General features: G+C 36.5%; 2 protein-coding genes across 2 annotated transcripts in view; both read right to left on the bottom strand.

The window, feature by feature from the left end:
• LOC131846314 (solute carrier family 23 member 2) overlaps nt 1–4,651 on the bottom strand; it is a 45,251-nt gene extending 40,600 nt beyond the window's left edge. The window contains exons 1-2 of the mRNA XM_059195588.1: nt 4,552–4,651; nt 206–263 (exon numbers count right to left, since the gene is read on the bottom strand). Of these exons, the coding sequence (XP_059051571.1) occupies nt 206–256 (51 nt within the window). The 5' untranslated portion in view covers nt 257–263; nt 4,552–4,651. The remainder of the gene's footprint in view (nt 1–205; nt 264–4,551) is intronic.
• Nucleotides 4,652–9,941: 5,290 nt separating this feature from the next.
• LOC131846326 (uncharacterized) lies at nt 9,942–15,255 on the bottom strand. The gene is made up of 5 exons (XM_059195603.1): nt 14,968–15,255; nt 13,518–13,612; nt 12,171–12,787; nt 10,963–11,015; nt 9,942–10,081 (listed from the first exon to the last, which is right to left on the bottom strand). Exons 1-5 carry the CDS (start codon nt 15,089–15,091, stop codon nt 9,987–9,989), a joined length of 984 nt encoding a protein of 327 aa, XP_059051586.1. The 5' UTR covers nt 15,092–15,255; the 3' UTR covers nt 9,942–9,986.
• Nucleotides 15,256–18,137: the final 2,882 nt, after the last annotated feature.

Genomic DNA, 18,137 nt, shown 5'->3' with positions numbered 1-18,137 from the left:
TATAAATGCAAAACAGAGTTTCAAATGACGTTTGAAATAGTTTAAAAGAAAAACTCGTTATTTACGTATACAACTAAAATTGAAATTGAAGATTTTGGTAGAGATATAAGTACTGAAATATATGGCAAGTAGGTAGGTGCTTATAGCAAGTAATCACTATGTTTTAGGTATATTGTTTTAGTAGATTTATTTATAACAAACTTACAGTTTCCCGTACAATGTTCTCCAAACCAAGTTGAATTGTTCCGTGAACCATGTTGCCGCTGAAAACAAATGATTATAAAGTTATCATCGAGTTATCATTATTATATTTATACGTGAAGCAAAACTTTGTACCCCATTTTACGAAAACTGCGTGGACAAAAGTAACACTGTCTGTCACGCCAAAACTACTGAACCTATTTTTTTTTTTTAACACAGGGGACAAACGAGCATGCTGCTCACCTGATGGTAAGTGAGTGACCGCCGCCCATGAGCACCCGCAATAGCAAGAGAATTGCAAGTACGTTGTCGGCCTTTTAAAAAGGAGTAAGGTCTTTTCTTGAAGGTTTCAATATCGTATCGGTTGGGAAATACCATTGCTGGAAGGTGATGCCACAATGTGGTTGGGCGTGGCAAAAAGTTTCTAGAAAACCGCATTGTGATGGGATTAATGGTGGTCCTCCGCCATTCATCCAGATGATCAGGATGGTATTTTAGTTTCTGGCGGATCGTACGGTGGTGAAACTCAGCAGCTAGTAATTCGCACAATTCCTCAGATTTAAATGAAATTTGATACACAAATAGTCTAGAACCTGAGAAAGGATATAGGCCACTTTTTTGCAAATAAAGGGTTGAAAGGGGTGATTGGAAGTATTGTCATTTTTAAATCTAGAAATTTGCTACTTATATATGAGTTTGTAAAAAAAATACCCTTAAGAGGGTAAAATAAAATTAGGAGTACAAATTTGTATGGAAGTTCGTCATTTTTTAATCTAGTACGATGTCAATCATGTCTTATTTGTAAAACAATTAGCCGAAATAATTAAAAATGCTATCCAAGCCCATTATTCGCGTCGCGAGCACAGCTATCCATACTTCCATACTAATATTATAAATGCGAAAGTAACTCTGTCTGTCTGTCTGTCTCGCTTTCACGTCAAAAATACTGAACCTATTTAAATGAAATTTACGTAGATAGTCTAGACCCTTAGAAAGGACATAGGCTACTTTTTAATGCGAAAAAGGGTTGCAAAGGGTTGAAATGGGGGGATGAAACAATGTATGGAAGAATCGTCATTTTTGAAGCTTGTGCAAGGTTGTATGGATATATCGCCATTTTCAGAGCCTGAATGGTTAGGTCATTAAATATTTTTTTCATTAGTTGGTCAAGGTCACTATTTTACACGGACGAAGTCGCGGGTACAGTTAGTTAGTTTATATAGAGAAGTGTAGATTGCTAATATTTTTTTAAGTTATACATAAAATACATTAATCAATAAAAAGAAACATTACACACACTACCATGTATATCACTCAACGGCGCATAGAAGTATAGTCTTTGACAATACAATATACAACTTTAATAATCTAAATATATATAACTCAAAGGTGACTGACATAGTGATCTATCAACCCACAGCCCAAACCACTGGACGGATCGGGCTGAAATTTGGCATGCAGGTAGATGTTATGACGTAGGCATCCGCTAAGAAAGGATTTTGATTAATAAAAAAATAGGGGATGAAAGTTTGTATGAAACTTTGTAAATTTTAAACCGATCGGGCTGAGAAGTTGCATGCATAAAGCTACTATGACATAGGCATCCTCTAAGAAAGGATTTTGATAAATTCCACCCCGAAGGGTATAAATTAACGCGAGCGAAGCCGCGTGCAAAAGCTAGTGTTCAAATATACAACATACGTGTTCAAACATATAACATACTATGTAATTGTAATAGCAAACAAGCACTTGATAGCAAGCGACAACTGTCTCCTATATACATGAGCAGCACTACGGACATCACGTTATCATGTGACACTCGTGATACTCATATTATTTTAGAGGACTAAGATGTCATCCCTTATCACAAGATTTCTCTGCTTAATCTTAACCTAAGAACCAGTTCTTAAGAACAAGTTCTTTGTAATCCTTCAGATTTCAAAGTAAGCTGTAGATGGTAAAAATAGGTGATACCACGTGATACTAAGATGATATTATTGTAGTTTTAAAACTTATGTTCATTTTGCACTAATATTAGGTAAATATAAAAATTTGTGAGTGGATGGATGTATGGATGGATGTTTGCTTCTCTTTTACGCAAAAACTACAAAACGGATTTTGATGAATCTCTGATTATAATAACTCTTCTGATGACACGAGTTGAATATAATGTTAACAGTAATATATTTTATACATTAGAATAACAGATATGCATTCTGCAGACGAAGTTGCGGAGGCCAGTTAGTATTATCACAGATAACTATATTATATTACTAGTTACGAGGCCCGGCTTCGCACGGGTGTACATGTATTATACATATAAACCTTCCTCTTGAATTACTCTATCTATTAAAAAACCGCTTCAAAATCCGTTATCTAGTCTTAATGATTTAAGCTCGCTGTTGACTTTATTTTATACTATGTAATGATATAACTAAGTTTAAAATTGAAATTTAATTAATCATCTGGAATTTTGTTTTTGAGAACGTGATCCCATGGAGATGAATTGTTACAATCTACCACTTATATAAGTAGGACTACAAACTTGTAACTCAGTCTTAATCTAATTTATCATTACATAGTGAATACCCTATTGTTTAGGACAATTATTGACTGTATTAAGTAGATATATCGTTGTTGACCAAATGTTTAAATAGGTATAGCTATTAATAAGAATCTCTCTCTCTCTCTCTCTCTCTACCTAACCTTTTCCCCATTTCATTTGGGCCCGGCTCTCCTAGTCCTAACTCAATCATTTCAATTCAAAATATCTTTATTCATGTAGGTCTATTACAGACTCTTATGATGTCAAATCTACCGTCAGTTCGGAGTGTTATCGAGATGAGAAGAAATGACAAAAAACTCAGCTCGTATGTTTTTCAAATAATAGTGGAACATGTTTATAATAATACACAGTCATTAAAATTCAAATTTGGGAGTATAGAGTGACCAGTAATCAGTGTTCGCAACCTGAACAGACCAGTCCCCACAAGCAGCCCTCGTTCACGAGTATGACGGATGAGCCAGCCATCATTGCACTCAACTATATTTGAGGGAGCACATCGACCCGGCTCACCACGCCCGCGCCGCCACAAGTTTAAACTTTATAGCTAGCATGACTGTTTCAAGTTACTCCACTACGTCATTTATATTATTTACAGCATAAACTGTACCAATCACAGTTTTCAACCATTACAATATTAAATTTAGATTATTTAATTTACAATGTCATTACAAAATTTGTAATAAGTTTCTTTAATGTTATTACATTATCTATATCAATGGGTAAATTATATACCTCATAACAAAAGTTAAAATTGTAATTAATGAACGAGTGGTAGATAAAAAACAAATTGTTATGACTATTCAAATGTGCTTAAATTAAGTTTATTTGAATAAATGATTTTCTATTCTATTCTATTCTAATTAAGTCCACACATTGTAGTCATTTAAGTAGTCATTTATTTTATAAACGACTACTTAAATGACTACTCATCTGTTTTGGGTCGTCGAGTCGTACCTATATCAGTTTTTTGAAGTCGTTATTGATAAAAAATTGCCAAGTTAGTAGTATTCTTTCTTGTCTCTTTGGGCCGGTGTCAAGGTTCATGACATTATTTCGTCATATGACTCTCTTCACGTCATAATATAAGAGTCGTTTACTTCGGTTCTCTTTAGGTCGTTATTGATAACGGACTGCCGAGTGAGTAGGGGATTTTCTCGTCTCTTTAAGCCGGTGATAAGGTTCTAGACATTTTTTAGACATATGACTCTCATCTCGTCTCATAACGTAGCCATACCAAACCACTTCATAATCTAAATATATTATATAACTCAAAGGTGACTGACGTAGTGATCAATCAACGCACAGCCCAAACCACTGGACGGATCGGGCTGAAATTTGGCATGCAGGTAGATGTTATGACGTAGGCATCGCTAAGAAAGGATTTTGATTAATTCTACCCTCAAGGAGATAAAATAGGGGATGAAAGTTTGTATGAAACTTTGTCAATTTTAAACCGATCGGGCTGAGACTTTGCATGCATAAAGCTACTATGACGTAGGCATCTCCTAAGGATTTTGATAAATTCCACCCTGAAGGGGATAAAATAACGCGAGCGAAACCGCGGGCAAAAGCTAGTTAATAACTAATTCAGAACAAAAGATAATCTTTAGGTACATACCTTTATCATAGATTTAAATATCATATTATCACAAAACATTCTAATAGAAAGTTCTACCATCCCCCTGTATAGGCTATAATTCCCGCGGGAACAGAAATTTTAAGTCATATTTTAAGTACTATGTAGATATATAATTAAGAACAGAAAGTAAAATTTAGATACATACCTTAATTATAGATATAAATATGTGTTGAACGCAAATTTTTAGTTTTAAAATCCAATTGACACAAGTATAACACGGGATGAATCTGTCACACGCATGATTGATGCGCACGCGCCGATACAACTGACAAGTTTGTATGTACTGAATTGTAACTACTTCGACAGCAAATAACTAAGGCAATTAGACGTATATGGTGTACAGCAGGTGTGATCAACCTTTTTCATCAGCGGGCCGATTTAAAATTTGTTTTTATTAACGGGCCGCACAATAAGTATCTTATTAATAACTAACTACCCACTCAGGCTTCGCACGGGTGTACATGTATTATACATATATAAACCTTCGTCTAGAATCACTCTATTTACTAAAAAAACCGCTTCAAAATCCGTTGCTTAGTTTTAAAGATTTAAGCATACATAGAGACGGACAGACAGCAACAGCGACTTTTTTATACTATATAATGATTTACAGAATTTTGTTTATAACAAACATTCGAATAAAAAAGTATGAACTTAAAAAAAGTAAATATTTTAAATACAAATTTTAATGCCCCGCACAAAAAGAAGGTAACTTATTAAAAACTTACAAAAGTATATTATGATATAATAAACATTAGAATAAAGAAAAAGGGAAATGAAATGACGCGGCGCGTTCGTTTTACATGTGTGAAAAAATAGCCTACCAGTTTTCTCTGACGAGAGAGAATTGTTTCGGTATAGTGTAATGTAATGTACTACCATGTTATTATAATTAATTTTATGACTATATATGGATGGGAGATAGTCTAACAAATAAATTTTATTCTAGAAATGCTTGACGGGCCGCATAAACACGTCTAACGGGCCGCATGTTGCTCATCCCTGGTATACTGCAAACCACGTCTAACGGGCCGCAAACGACCCGCGGCCCGCATGTTGCTCATCCCTGGAATACTGCAAATTACTTCTAACGGACCGCAAACAACTCGCAGGCCGCGTGTTGCTCATCCCTGGTATACTGCAAAATACGTCCAACGGGCCGCAAACGACTCGCGGGCCGCTTGTTGCATACTGCAAAACCGCGGGCCGCATGTTGCTCATCCCTGGTATACTGAAAAACACGTCTAACGGGCCGCAAACGACCCGCGGGCCGCGTGTTGTTCATCCCTGGTATACTGAAAAACACGTCTAACGGGCCGCAAACGACCCGCGGGCCGCGTGTTGTTCATCCCTGGTATACTGCAAACCACGTCTAACGAGCCGCAAACGACCTGCGGGCCGCATGTTGCTCATCCCTGGTATACTACAAACCACGTCTAACGGGCCACATGTTGCTCATCCCTAGTATACTGCAAACCACGTCCAACGGGCCGCAAACGACCCGCGGGCCGCGTGTTGTTCATCCCTGGTATACTGAAAAACACGTCTAACGGGCCGCAAACGACCCGCGGGCCGCGTGTTGTTCATCCCTGGTATACTGCAAACCACGTCTAACGAGCCGCAAACGACCTGCGGGCCGCATGTTGCTCATCCCTGGTATACTACAAACCACGTCTAACGGGCCACATGTTGCTCATCCCTAGTATACTGCAAACCACGTCCAACGGGCCGCAAACGACCCGCGGGCCGCGTGTTGTTCATCCCTGGTATACTGCAAACCACGTCTAACGAGCCGCAAACGACCTGCGGGCCGCATGTTGCTCATCCCTGGTATACTACAAACCACGTCTAACGGGCCACATGTTGCTCATCCCTAGTATACTGCAAACCACGTCCAACGGGCCGCAAACGACCCGCGGGCCGCGTGTTGTTCATCCCTGGTATACTGCAAACCACGTCTAACGAGCCGCAAACGACCTGCGGGCCGCATGTTGCTCATCCCTGGTATACTACAAACCACGTCTAACGGGCCACATGTTGCTCATCCCTAGTATACTGCAAACCACGTCCAACGGGCCGCAAACGACCCGCGGGCCGCGTGTTGTTCATCCCTGGTATACTGCAAACCACGTCTAACGAGCCGCAAACGACCTGCGGGCCGCATGTTGCTCATCCCTGGTATACTACAAACCACGTCTAACGGGCCACATGTTGCTCATCCCTAGTATACTGCAAACCACGTCCAACGGGCCGCAAACGACCCGCGGGCCGCGTGTTGTTCATCCCTGGTATACTGCAAACCACGTCTAACGAGCCGCAAACGACCTGCGGGCCGCATGTTGCTCATCCCTGGTATACTACAAACCACGTCTAACGGGCCACATGTTGCTCATCCCTAGTATACTGCAAACCACGTCCAACGGGCCGCAAACGACCCGCGGGCCGCGTGTTGTTCATCCATGGTGTACAGCAAACGTTTCTACAATGCTCCTACTTATTTTTCAACCTTCGCGTCTCGTTGCAAATTAATATTATTCAACTTAAGTCACTGAATTTTTCATGGCAATAGAATACAACAGCCTTTTTCCATTTCGTGTTCACGGTGGCTAATTGCGAAAATGGTGTATTTTAACATCATGTATTTATATAATACTAGCTTTTACCCGCGGCTTGGCTCGCATAATTTTACTACTGGCTGTTAGTTGGCGCTAAATTAGCAAGATTTAGATATTTTTTTTTAATATTTGTTTTTTATAATAAAAGTTATCCTATGTTCATTCTAATACCTCCAAAAAGATGTGTACAAAATTTCATGATGATCGGTTCAGTAGTTTTTGCGTGAAAGCGTAACAAATATCCATACTTACTCACTAATATAGAAATCACACATTTACTGTAAAACAATATATTTTGAAGTTACACATAGGACTTACAAAGTAAAAAAGTTTCAGAGATCTGGGAGAGAAAAAACAAACTAAATTTATAAATGAAGTATTTATTTTCTTACAGAATAATACAAGTTGATAATTGGAACTAAAAATAGTTTCAAGAAGCTATTGCTTAAGACATATAAGATATGTTATACTTTATAGTCATAAAAAAACAGCTGATTTAACAGGTAATTTTTTTTTAATTCTTATATTTATTTAGGGATTTAGGTAAATACTTGTATACTTTCTTTTATTATATTTTCTTTACACTTTAATCCAAGAACTAAAAATAATGTTACGATCTGTGTGTACTCTTAAATTTTGTAATAAGCTTTATTTGCAAAGGTTTTTATACAACATTAAAATTCTTTTTTTCGAACATATTTAGAACAGACTAGCAGTTTGTTGTAAAACAACGCAGTAAAAAACAAAAACATCTATATTCGAGTACATCAATAAGTATAACCTTCACTTGTGGAAAATCCGTCATGGACTCCGCCCGTTCCCGGGGGCGACAGACGGGTACTGTCAGACTTCTACCGGCTAAAAACTACAAAATTTCCTCGCCTCGCTACAGTACCAGATAGCAGACTACCCAGGACATTAATAAGTAGTAATCGAATAATAGAACTATGTTGAAAAATGCATTACAGGAAGCCTTGTTATTCCTCTCTCAGAGCCGCTATTTTCTCCAACCACCGGTACATTTGTCTCCTAGGAGGACGAGGACTCATCACAGAGCTTGGCCAAACCAGCCCAACCTCTTCGTCGATCTCCAACAGGCTGCTGACGAGCAGGGCCGTGGAATTCTCTCCCGTGCTCGCAGTGGCCAATGCTGCATCATGATAAATTCCTGGTAAATTTGTCACAGTGGGCTATCTGACCTCATGTTCAGCTTATCATCATAGACACTTCCCGCCCTGGGGGAGGCAGACAGGTACTTCCGAACTCATAACAGCAAAAACCACGAGGTGTCTTCTCCTCGCTACAGTACCGGCGCTATAAGGTTCGATTATAGCAGACTACCCAGGACATCAGGAGGACGAGGGCTGGCTCATTGCTTCTCCACGTCGCATATATGTGATAGTCTCGCTAAACCAGCCCACGTCGTCGTCGACCTTCAACAGGGCCGTGGAATTCTCTCCCGCGCTCGCAGTGGCCATCATGCTAGAGGCGCCAAACCAGTTCACTCTGTCGAATGCGGTACTGTTCAGTGATCAATACAAGGTCTCAATATTGGTCGGCCACTCCGCCGCGCTTTGCAATAGTAGATCTTGGGCGCGTAGTAGTTTAAATTGGACGATGTCCCGCCATTACCGACCGGTGTTTATCTCTAGGCTGCTGACGAGCAGGGCCGCGGAATTCTCTCCCGTGCTCGCAGTGACCATGCCAGATCTGCCGAACTAGTCCCTCCGTCGGACGCAGTACTGTTCGGTGATCAATACAAGGTCCCAATATTGGACAGGCACTGCACCGCGCCTTGCAATAGTAGATCTTGAGCGCGTAGTAATTTAAATTGGACGATGTACCGCCATAACTGACTGTATGTCCTAAGCCTCTCTCCAGTAGTTCCTGGGCACAGAGTAGTTTAAATTACCCTGTATAAGACGAACAGCCATTATTCATTTAGTTCATCACCTTAGCCTCTCCCCAGGCATCATTGATCCTGAATGAGGACATGGCAAATCCCATCTTCACCCGGTAATCAGCTGGGCGACCTACTGCGCAAAGCACTCGGTGTGGAACCGATGAACACCCACCTGCTTTATGGTAGCAAAGGTACTACAGTAGACCCACACCGGTAGCAAAAGGTACTACGGTCCTCCTCGTACGAGGACCTTGCCATTAAGTGCCCGCTCTAGAGGCACTCGAAACACCGAAGCGGCCTTAGCAGCTCAGCGACGGAGACCCGGCCGGTCTTGATACGCTCTGGCGCCGCAATCCGCTTAACCGGGGCCAATAACACGGCATCCAACAGGTGCTCAAGCCTGACGCACCCAATATCTCCGACTTTAACGGCATCCGCAGTACACTTGCCCTGTTGCGCCACGTCAGCCATCCAGGCCCATCATCCTTATTTTGGTCGTCTTGACGGGCCTGGTGATGCGGATCATACCGTTCAGAAAGAACTTCGACCGAACCAATGCATCGGCCTTATCTTCCGTCTGGGAACTCGGATTCCTTTCCCAAGAAAAGACTCGTGCAAGTCTTCACGATCTTGAAATGCAGATCTCTTATACCCAGGGAAGCGAGATCAATCTTGTCTCCTTCGGTTCCTTACGGACTGCAGAGTAGATCATACTCGCGGATAGGTCCAGGCCGGTATACAACTAGGGATAACATATTTATTGTTATCCCTCGTTGTACATTGACATTTTTCTTTGCTTAATATACATATATATATTGTATTTACTTTAAAAAATAATACATTTAACTAGTAATTAAATTCAACACAATCCAAAATGGTTATGTCTAAACAAAACGAAATAACGCAAAAGTATTACAAACAACCAAATAATATAATAATATATTAAATACTATAAGGAATCTGCAACATTTTTTTAACGATCATTTTGAGTATCGAAAAAAAATGTTGAGAAACACAACCTTATTGCTATGTATCACAGAGTTGTTAATATTTCACAGTATTCTATGTACTAGTACACATTACTTTGCATACTATGCATTCTCCGGTCAGTTCGTGCCGATGCTGTCGTAACCTTACCACGTCCAATCTGTCGACCGCTGAAAAACAAAAGAATAGAATAGAATAGAATAGAAAATCATTTATTCAAATACACTTAATTTAAGCACTTTTAAATAGTCATAACATTTTTTTAATCTACCGCTCATTCGGAAAGCTGTCTCATCACAAGAAGAACGAGCAAGAAACTTGTAAGTTCACATTTTACAAGTCGAAACATGTGAATACAAACTACCAACCAGCACTAATTTATTAGGGTCAAATATAAATACACAGTAAGATTAAATCAGTCATAGTGATAAGAGCAGAGCAGTCCCTACAAGCAGCACTCGTCTTCGATTATGACGGATCATCCAGCCACCACTGCGCTCGACCATATTTTAGGGAGCCCAATGACCCGGCCCACCACGCCGCGCCGCCACAAAACATTTCTATATTATGAAAACCATAATATGTAACATTATGTAACATTAATATAATTTTATATGTAGTATGTAATAATGTTTATTGAACTAATATTTAGTTTATAGTTAAACAATTAAATATTACATGATCTTATAATAATAATAAATAAATAAATAACCCTGAACAATTAACATAGCGCCATCTAGTCCCAATACCAAAACCCCTAGGGACCCCTAGACAACTGAATATAAATTTATTTATTTATTATCCGATCGATGGTCGTGGGTTCGATTCCTCGCACGGCACAAACATTTGTATTCATGAGTATGATTGTTTGTATCGGTCTGGGTGTTTTCTATGTATAATATGTATGTATTTACGAAAAAAAAATGTCTATGTATTTGTATCAGTTATCTAGTACCCGTAACACAAGCTTTAGATAGCTTAACTTGGGACTAGATGGCACTGTGTGAATTGTCCTGAGATTATTATTATTATAACTTATACGCTACAATACCTGTTGTTTCCTGTTCTTTGCAGGTGACCTCATGATTAGCCATTTCTGTTTTCCTAAAATAAAAATATTGATGAATATACATGAAAATATGCAATATAAATAAATATGAACATCAAATTTTTTATATTATAATTTTTTCCCTACCGTCCAGTTCAGTATATAGATCCGAATTCAGTGAAGAATTGGCAAGAAAATCAATTGAATTCCTTTTTTTTTAATATGTGACAAAGACATTGGGGAGTATGACAAATGTGACAAACTGTCACAAGAGAGGAAAGAGTTGCAGCAATAGGCTACGACTAATAAAGCCGCCTATTGTTACCTCTGTATCTTACCTACATTAGTTTGTCACTTTTTTTTTCTGTGAGTAATAAAATAATAATCGAAGAATTTTGTTTTCCGTTCCAAATATATCTTAATAATATTATAAACACGAAAACTTGTAAGGATGGATGTTTGTTACTCTCACGCAAAAACTGCTGAACAGATTTTGATGAAACTTTACAATAAAATAATAGAGAATAACCCAAAGGCTATATTTCATATCGAAATTTATAAATTGAAAGTTACCTCTGCATCTTCATCAGTTACTTACATCTTTGATAAAGTATTTTTTTCTGTTTCATTACATAGTATAAAACAAAGTCGATGTCGCCGTCTGTCCGTCCCTATGTATGCTTAAATCTTTAAAACTACGCAACGGATTTTGATGCGGTTTATTTTAGTAGATAAAAATGATTCAAGCAGAAGGTTTATATATATATATATAATACGTGTACACCCGTGCGAAACCGGGGGAGTAGCTAGTAGTTAATAATAAACAAAAGTGTTTTTTTCAGGCTGCACTTGTTTTCCTTTACAATTGGATGAAAGAAGTAATGACGACCTCTGTGATCTAGCGGTCTAGAACACTGCTTTATGACCGATGGTCGCGGGTTCGATTCCTCGCACGGCACAAACATTTGTATTCATGAGTATGATTGTTTGTATCGGTCTAAGTATTTTCTATGTATAATATGTATGTATTTACAAAAAAAATATCTATGTATATGTATCAGCTATCTAGTACCCATAACACAAGCTTTAGCTGTCTTAACTTGGGTCTAGATGGCACTGTGTGAATTGTCCTGAGATGATTATTATTATTATTATTATTATTAATTAGTGAAGTGTGAAGTGTGTTTTCGCACTTTACTAGTAACACTTACTTTTTGGCATCAGCTTCTCTCATCATATGTTCCAACCTTGTCCAAATATCTTCATGTTTGGACTCATTTAGTTTAGCGTTCTCTACATACTTCTCATAATATTGTGTTGCACATCCCGATGGAGTATAATTTTCAATAGCTTTTTTCATCACCACTTGAGAATCATTAGACTTATTTTTTACAGAATTTTTCTTTTTGAACATGCTTACACTAGATGTTAAATTTGGCAATACAGATCCATTTTGGGATTGAGAATTCTGCCGCTCATCCACTTTCTGAAGGGATTCACTTATATTACTTTCTATAGCATTATCTTTATTTGCTTTTGAAAAAGATTCATTTACATTGCTGTTTAGAAAATCATTGGGTTTCAAAAGTTTCATTGTATCTGTTTCATTCTTAGCATCCAGTAAAGAAATAACTGCAGCATTTCTTAATTTTTTCGATTTGACGTTTTTTTCTTTATCATCCTGTATTATTGTTTTTGGACTGGCAATTTTGTTTGTCGTTTCATTTGTGTCTTTTGGTATAAATTTGGTACAATTTGTGTTTATTCTTGCTTTGTTTTCACCATCTCCTTCACCAGAAATTGGTGATGTGGAGTTATCATCCTTCACCTGAAATGATAACAACATTAGGTAGGGATGTTCCAGAATAAAACCATAAGTTTGTTTAATTTTCCAGAATACATAAGTAACAAACTTATGTATATACATACATAAATAATAGCGCTGGAAAATTAACACAGCGCCATCTAGTTCTACAGCAAGCAGATCTTGTGTTATGCTAGTACACATAACAACTGATATAAATACTTATTTTTTTTTTGTAAATACATACTATACATAGAAAACACCCAGACCAATACAAACAATCATACTTTTGAATACAAATGTTTGCACCGTGCGAGGAATTGAACCCATGACCATCAGACATGAAGTAGTGTGCAGTAGCTGTTTAGCTATAGAATAGTCATATAAAATATCACTATTCAAAAGTGAGTTTATTTAATCTTTATTTAAATAATTAATATTAATTCTATTTCTATTTCTTAAAATGACTTGACTGATTTTTATGAAATTTTATATGCATATTCATTAGCTTTGAGAATCAGCTACTATCTATTTTTCGTACCCCTAAGTGATAAAAGTTGTCCACCCCTAACATTTGTTTTATATTTTTGGACAATCTTTATTTTTTATTTTTTTATAATGTGGCATTAAAAATACATACAACCCTAAATTTTCACCCTTCTATCACCAAATCCTATTATTTTATAGCTACATTATTTTTATATGGCAAAACAATGTTTGCTGGGTCAGCTAGTCCAGATATAAAAATATTTACCATGTCCAACATTTCCTTAATGAGGCTTAAGTCAGGTGGAGCTATCACACAGTCACCAGCTCCAGCACAGTTGCTGAAATATTCCTCCTCAGTCTCTGAAATTTAAATGAAATACATCAAAGAACAAGTTCACTATACTATTTGTTTATTTATGTTTTTATAGAAAAACTTAAAATCCATAGTACTGACAATATTATCTGATTACAGTAATAATGAGTGCATAGCGATTTCTATGTTGATTACCGCATGCCTCTTACTTGTTATACTGTAATTATTTAAGTATATAAAAAAAACAACTATTCAAAAGAGCAACACACAAGTTGCTTGATCACTCTTCTTGTGATGAATCTGCATTCCAAATGAGTGGTAGAATCATAATATGACTATTCAAAAGTGTGTGTAATGAGTTTGTTTGAATGAAGATTATTTCTATTTCTATTTCTGTTACACTCCTCCTTACACGCATCAATAATGTTCTGACATCAGCAACATTGTGCACACATTGTTTTTTTATATATAAGCATCATTCACATTACACCACTTTCCTCTGTATTAAATATAGTAAGAGAGTTTATAGTGTTCTATAAACCTCAGTTAAGTCATTTCTAATTATTTTGATATGCATAATTAATTATTAATTCAATTAATTATAAGGAATTACCTAATGGTAATTATGTAATGGTATTAATAAGGCAATAAAAAGGAAGTGTCAGTGACTTTGTGTTAACATCACATGTAATAAACAGAATTAAAAATAAAAGTATCATGGTTCTTTACCGGACAACAATAAGTGTATGCTATCTATATTTTTACACACTTCAACTTAAAAATGTAAAGTATCAACAAAATTGATTAAAAGAGCAACACACAAGTTTCTTGCTCATACTTCTTGTGATGCGACAGCTTTCTGAATAAGTGGTAGATTGAAAATGTGATGACTATTCAAAAGTGCTTCAATGTAAGTTTATTTGAATAAATGATTTTCTATTCCATCCCAAACATAGACCTACACTTGTCAACCATCTCAGTGCCTTTGCAGTAACCTCATTTCCTGTGGACACCATTCTGTGATCCATTCATTTTCTATATATAATATCTATGTATATGCAAACAAAAAAGAATTGTATCAGTTATCTAGTACCGTTATGGGTACTAGATAACTGTTACTGTTTTTTTTATGTATGTATTTACAAAAAAAAATATCTATGTATATGTATCAGTTATCTAGTACCCATAACACAAGCTTTAGCTAGTTTAACATGGGTCTAGATGGCGCTGTGTGAATTGTCCTGAGATTATTATTATTACTTATTGGTAACATGACAATATTGTACTTGCTATATTTAAAAAAACCATGATGCTGTATATGGTCATAGGTAACAGTTCTAGTTAATGCAGGTGAATCGTCAGGTTGTTTGACATTATATACACATAAAAAAATCTTCCAAACCTTCTGTAAGTTGCAACGTTGGAGGAGGTTCAGCGCCAGAGGTGCCAGCAACTTCGCTCGGCACGTGACCTTGCACTTCTGAGAGATCCCGTAATATGGCATATTTACTAGTCCAAGAACACATTGTACTTTAAAGAACTATGGAGTATTCGACAGAAATAAAGTTCTGGTGGTGTAAATAACTTTTTATTTTAAAATCCAATAAGAAATATATTACAAATTCTGATAGGAAAATAAAATACACAATTTAAACACTAAAATTGCAACTGACAAAACAAGAAGATAAGGTTTTTTTCATTATTTGTTAAAACTTAATGACTAACTGAATCGACTCTGCGTGTGAATCTTGTTTTCTTCTTTCTAATTGGCATAGCAGTGTTTGGGACTTCGAGTTTGCAAATTTTCATTCACTTGTCATTGTTTGATTTTGACATTTTAATTTGGAAAACAATCAGTTAGGATCGGTGTTAAGAAGCGCGAATTGATTGAATTTGATTTAGGGCTCATAAAAAAGATTTTTCTTTATTATAATTCCAGTTTGGTTAGTCAGAGACATTATGAAATCTATACATATAAATAAAATTGGAGTGTCTGTTTGTAATATTGAAATAACCGTTTTTTACTACATGCATATGAATATAAATACGGTACATACACCAAAATAACATTATTTACAATTTTTGTCTGTCTGTCTATTTGTTCCGGCTAATTTCTGAAATGGCTGGACCGATTTTGACGGGACTTTTTTTGGCAGGTAGCTGATGTAATAAGGAGTAACTTAGGCTACTTTTGTTTTAGAAAAATAAAGTTAAATTCCACGCGGACGAAGTCGCGGGTATAGCTAGTATATAATATAATTACTAGGTTTTACCGTCAGAGGCGTCACCGACGTAAGACGTGGACGACGTGCGCCACCGCCTACGGCCTCGCGGTCCAAAGGACCTCATGGTCCAGCGGACCTCGCGTCTCGAAGTCTCGCGAATGCATATATTGATATAATTACTCGTCTAGCAATAAATAATAAAAAAAACCAGCTAGCAAGTACCTGGCAATACTGACCTACCACATATGTTTTTTAAAGAACATCTGTTTGGGTGCCGTTTATTGTTCAGCAACACAATGATTATTTGTCGGCTTATTGTGATGAAATAACACCGTTACTATTTTCTAGCCATCTGGTTTGTAATGGCCGTAGGGTTTCTTATTGTAAACATATTGTTATTGTAGACTAACACGCAGAACACGGTCTTTCATGTCTTTATGAATATTATCCAATTCTTGTTTACGGTGCATTGTAGTTAGGCAAGGAAATTGGTTATTACACCAATGTTACATTTTTTGGATAGAGTTATAAAATCTTTGAATCAACATTTTGAGAATTCTCGTTTTCTTTACGATATAACAAAATGTTTCAAAAGAGAATATATTAAAAAATTGTCAAGATTTACACACAGTCCTAAGAGTGGGTGAGAGCAGTAACTCGCTGTGAGTGGCTGTACCCGCGACTTCGTCCGCGTGGAATTTAACTTTATTTTGCTAAAATAAAAGTAGCCTAAGTTACTGCTTATTATATCAGCGGTCAATAAAAGTCCCGTCAAAATAGGTCCAGTCATTTCAGAGATTAGCCGGAACAAACAGACAGATAAAAATTGTAAAAAAAATGTTATACATATACCAAATGTACCGTATTTTTATTAACATGTAGTATAAAACGGTTATTTCAATATTACAAACAGACACCCAATTTTATTTATATGCAGGTATATAGATGAAAAAATTCAATTATTTATATCATTTATGTTTTTTTTCTGTTTCTCTACGTGAATCAAACATTTGCTCCTTCACCCGACCAGACAGTGAAGAATTTGTATGAATGTTTGGGACTGATAGTCCATTGTTTGTAATTTATACATATAATTTTATTTATATGAAGAATTACAGATAATGGTCCCAAATTTACCCAACTTCATGAGATGTGAAACAGCTGCTTCAATATATAACTGAAAATTTACCCGATTATTTATATTGTCATTCGAATTTTGTTAACACTACCATCAATATTACAGAAAAACTCCTTTCTTGCTTACTAGAAGTAAGAAAGGAGTTTTTCTGTAATATTTTATTTTTGTTCGTTACTACAATAATATAATATTTTAATTTTATAATTAAAATGGCTAACAATCTGACGGTCAACTAATTGTGTAGGCTATAAAAGTGTTGATATGCGTGTTTGTGTGAGTATAACGAGGATCCACGGCTAGTGGTCGTCATACAACAAACCCTAGCGGTTTACCACTGCCAAATGCATGAGGTTTTTTTTAAATCTAAATTTATTTTGGGGTATTTGTTTTCAGACATGTCAACCCCATTATTAGGGGGGAAATGGGATTGTTAGTAATGTGGACTAATGAACCCATTACTAGCAATGTACCATGTCAGGTTGACCTCCACGCGGTTCCCCCTGGAAAACATCGTGTTAAATTCCTGGTGAATTTGTCACGTTGGGCTAACTGATCTGACTTCAAGTTCATCCTATCATCCTCCACTGGTGCCCCGCCAGTGTACACCGTCAGCGCAGTGGGATGCACCATTCCATTATCACATACAAAAAAAAAACCCCATTATTACAAACTAATTGGAACAATTCTTAATAATAATAAACAATCAAATAATTACCAAATGCGAGAGATATTTTACGGTAATTGTGAGGCAATCCCCAGTAATATTATATAAAAAAAATATAGCTTAGGGACTTTCGTACAAACTAAACTTTAAAACTAATAAAACATCAACTGTAAGCAAAATTGCTTTAGCCGCACTATTAGAAGTTGATAAAATAAAATAAGCTTTGTTTTTAAAAAAGTGTATCTTTATTTGGCAGTTTGTATTCACACAAAATCCTAAATATTTAATGCTGAACATTTATTTAGAGGAGCAACACCAAGTTTTGCTCGTTCTTGTGATAGGTAACTGCTTTCTGAATGAGCGGTAGAATAAAAATATGACTATTCATAAGTATTTACATTAAGTTTATTAGAATAAAGATTATTTCTATTTCTATTTCAATGAAGAATACTATTCTATTTCCTTTAACCGACGTCAAAAGAGAGTGGTTTTGTCTATGCTAATAACATTGTGAATATTCTTAATAATCTGGACAACCACATACT

The sequence above is a fragment of the Achroia grisella genome, unplaced genomic scaffold (genome assembly GCF_030625045.1).
Source record: "Achroia grisella isolate CSIRO2021 unplaced genomic scaffold, CSIRO_AGI_Agris_v1 utg509, whole genome shotgun sequence".
Classification (NCBI taxonomy): Eukaryota; Metazoa; Arthropoda; class Insecta; order Lepidoptera; family Pyralidae; genus Achroia; species Achroia grisella.
Note: the sequence above shows the minus strand (reverse complement) of the source record. Positions and strands in the feature narration are given on the sequence as shown.

What these genes read in the sequence shown, in the direction of transcription:
- LOC131846326 (XM_059195603.1), bottom strand. Translation starts at nt 15,091, where the DNA reads ATGTGTTCTTGGACTAGTAAATATGCCATATTACGGGATCTCTCAGAA. An exon ending in TTAAGGAAATGTTGGACATG is followed by an intron (nt 12,788 to 13,517) that starts GTAAATATTTTT and finishes TTATCATTTCAG; the next exon opens with GTGAAGGATGATAACTCCAC. An exon ending in CAAAGAACAGGAAACAACAG is followed by an intron (nt 10,082 to 10,962) that starts GTATTGTAGCGT and finishes TTTGTTTTTCAG; the next exon opens with CGGTCGACAGATTGGACGTG.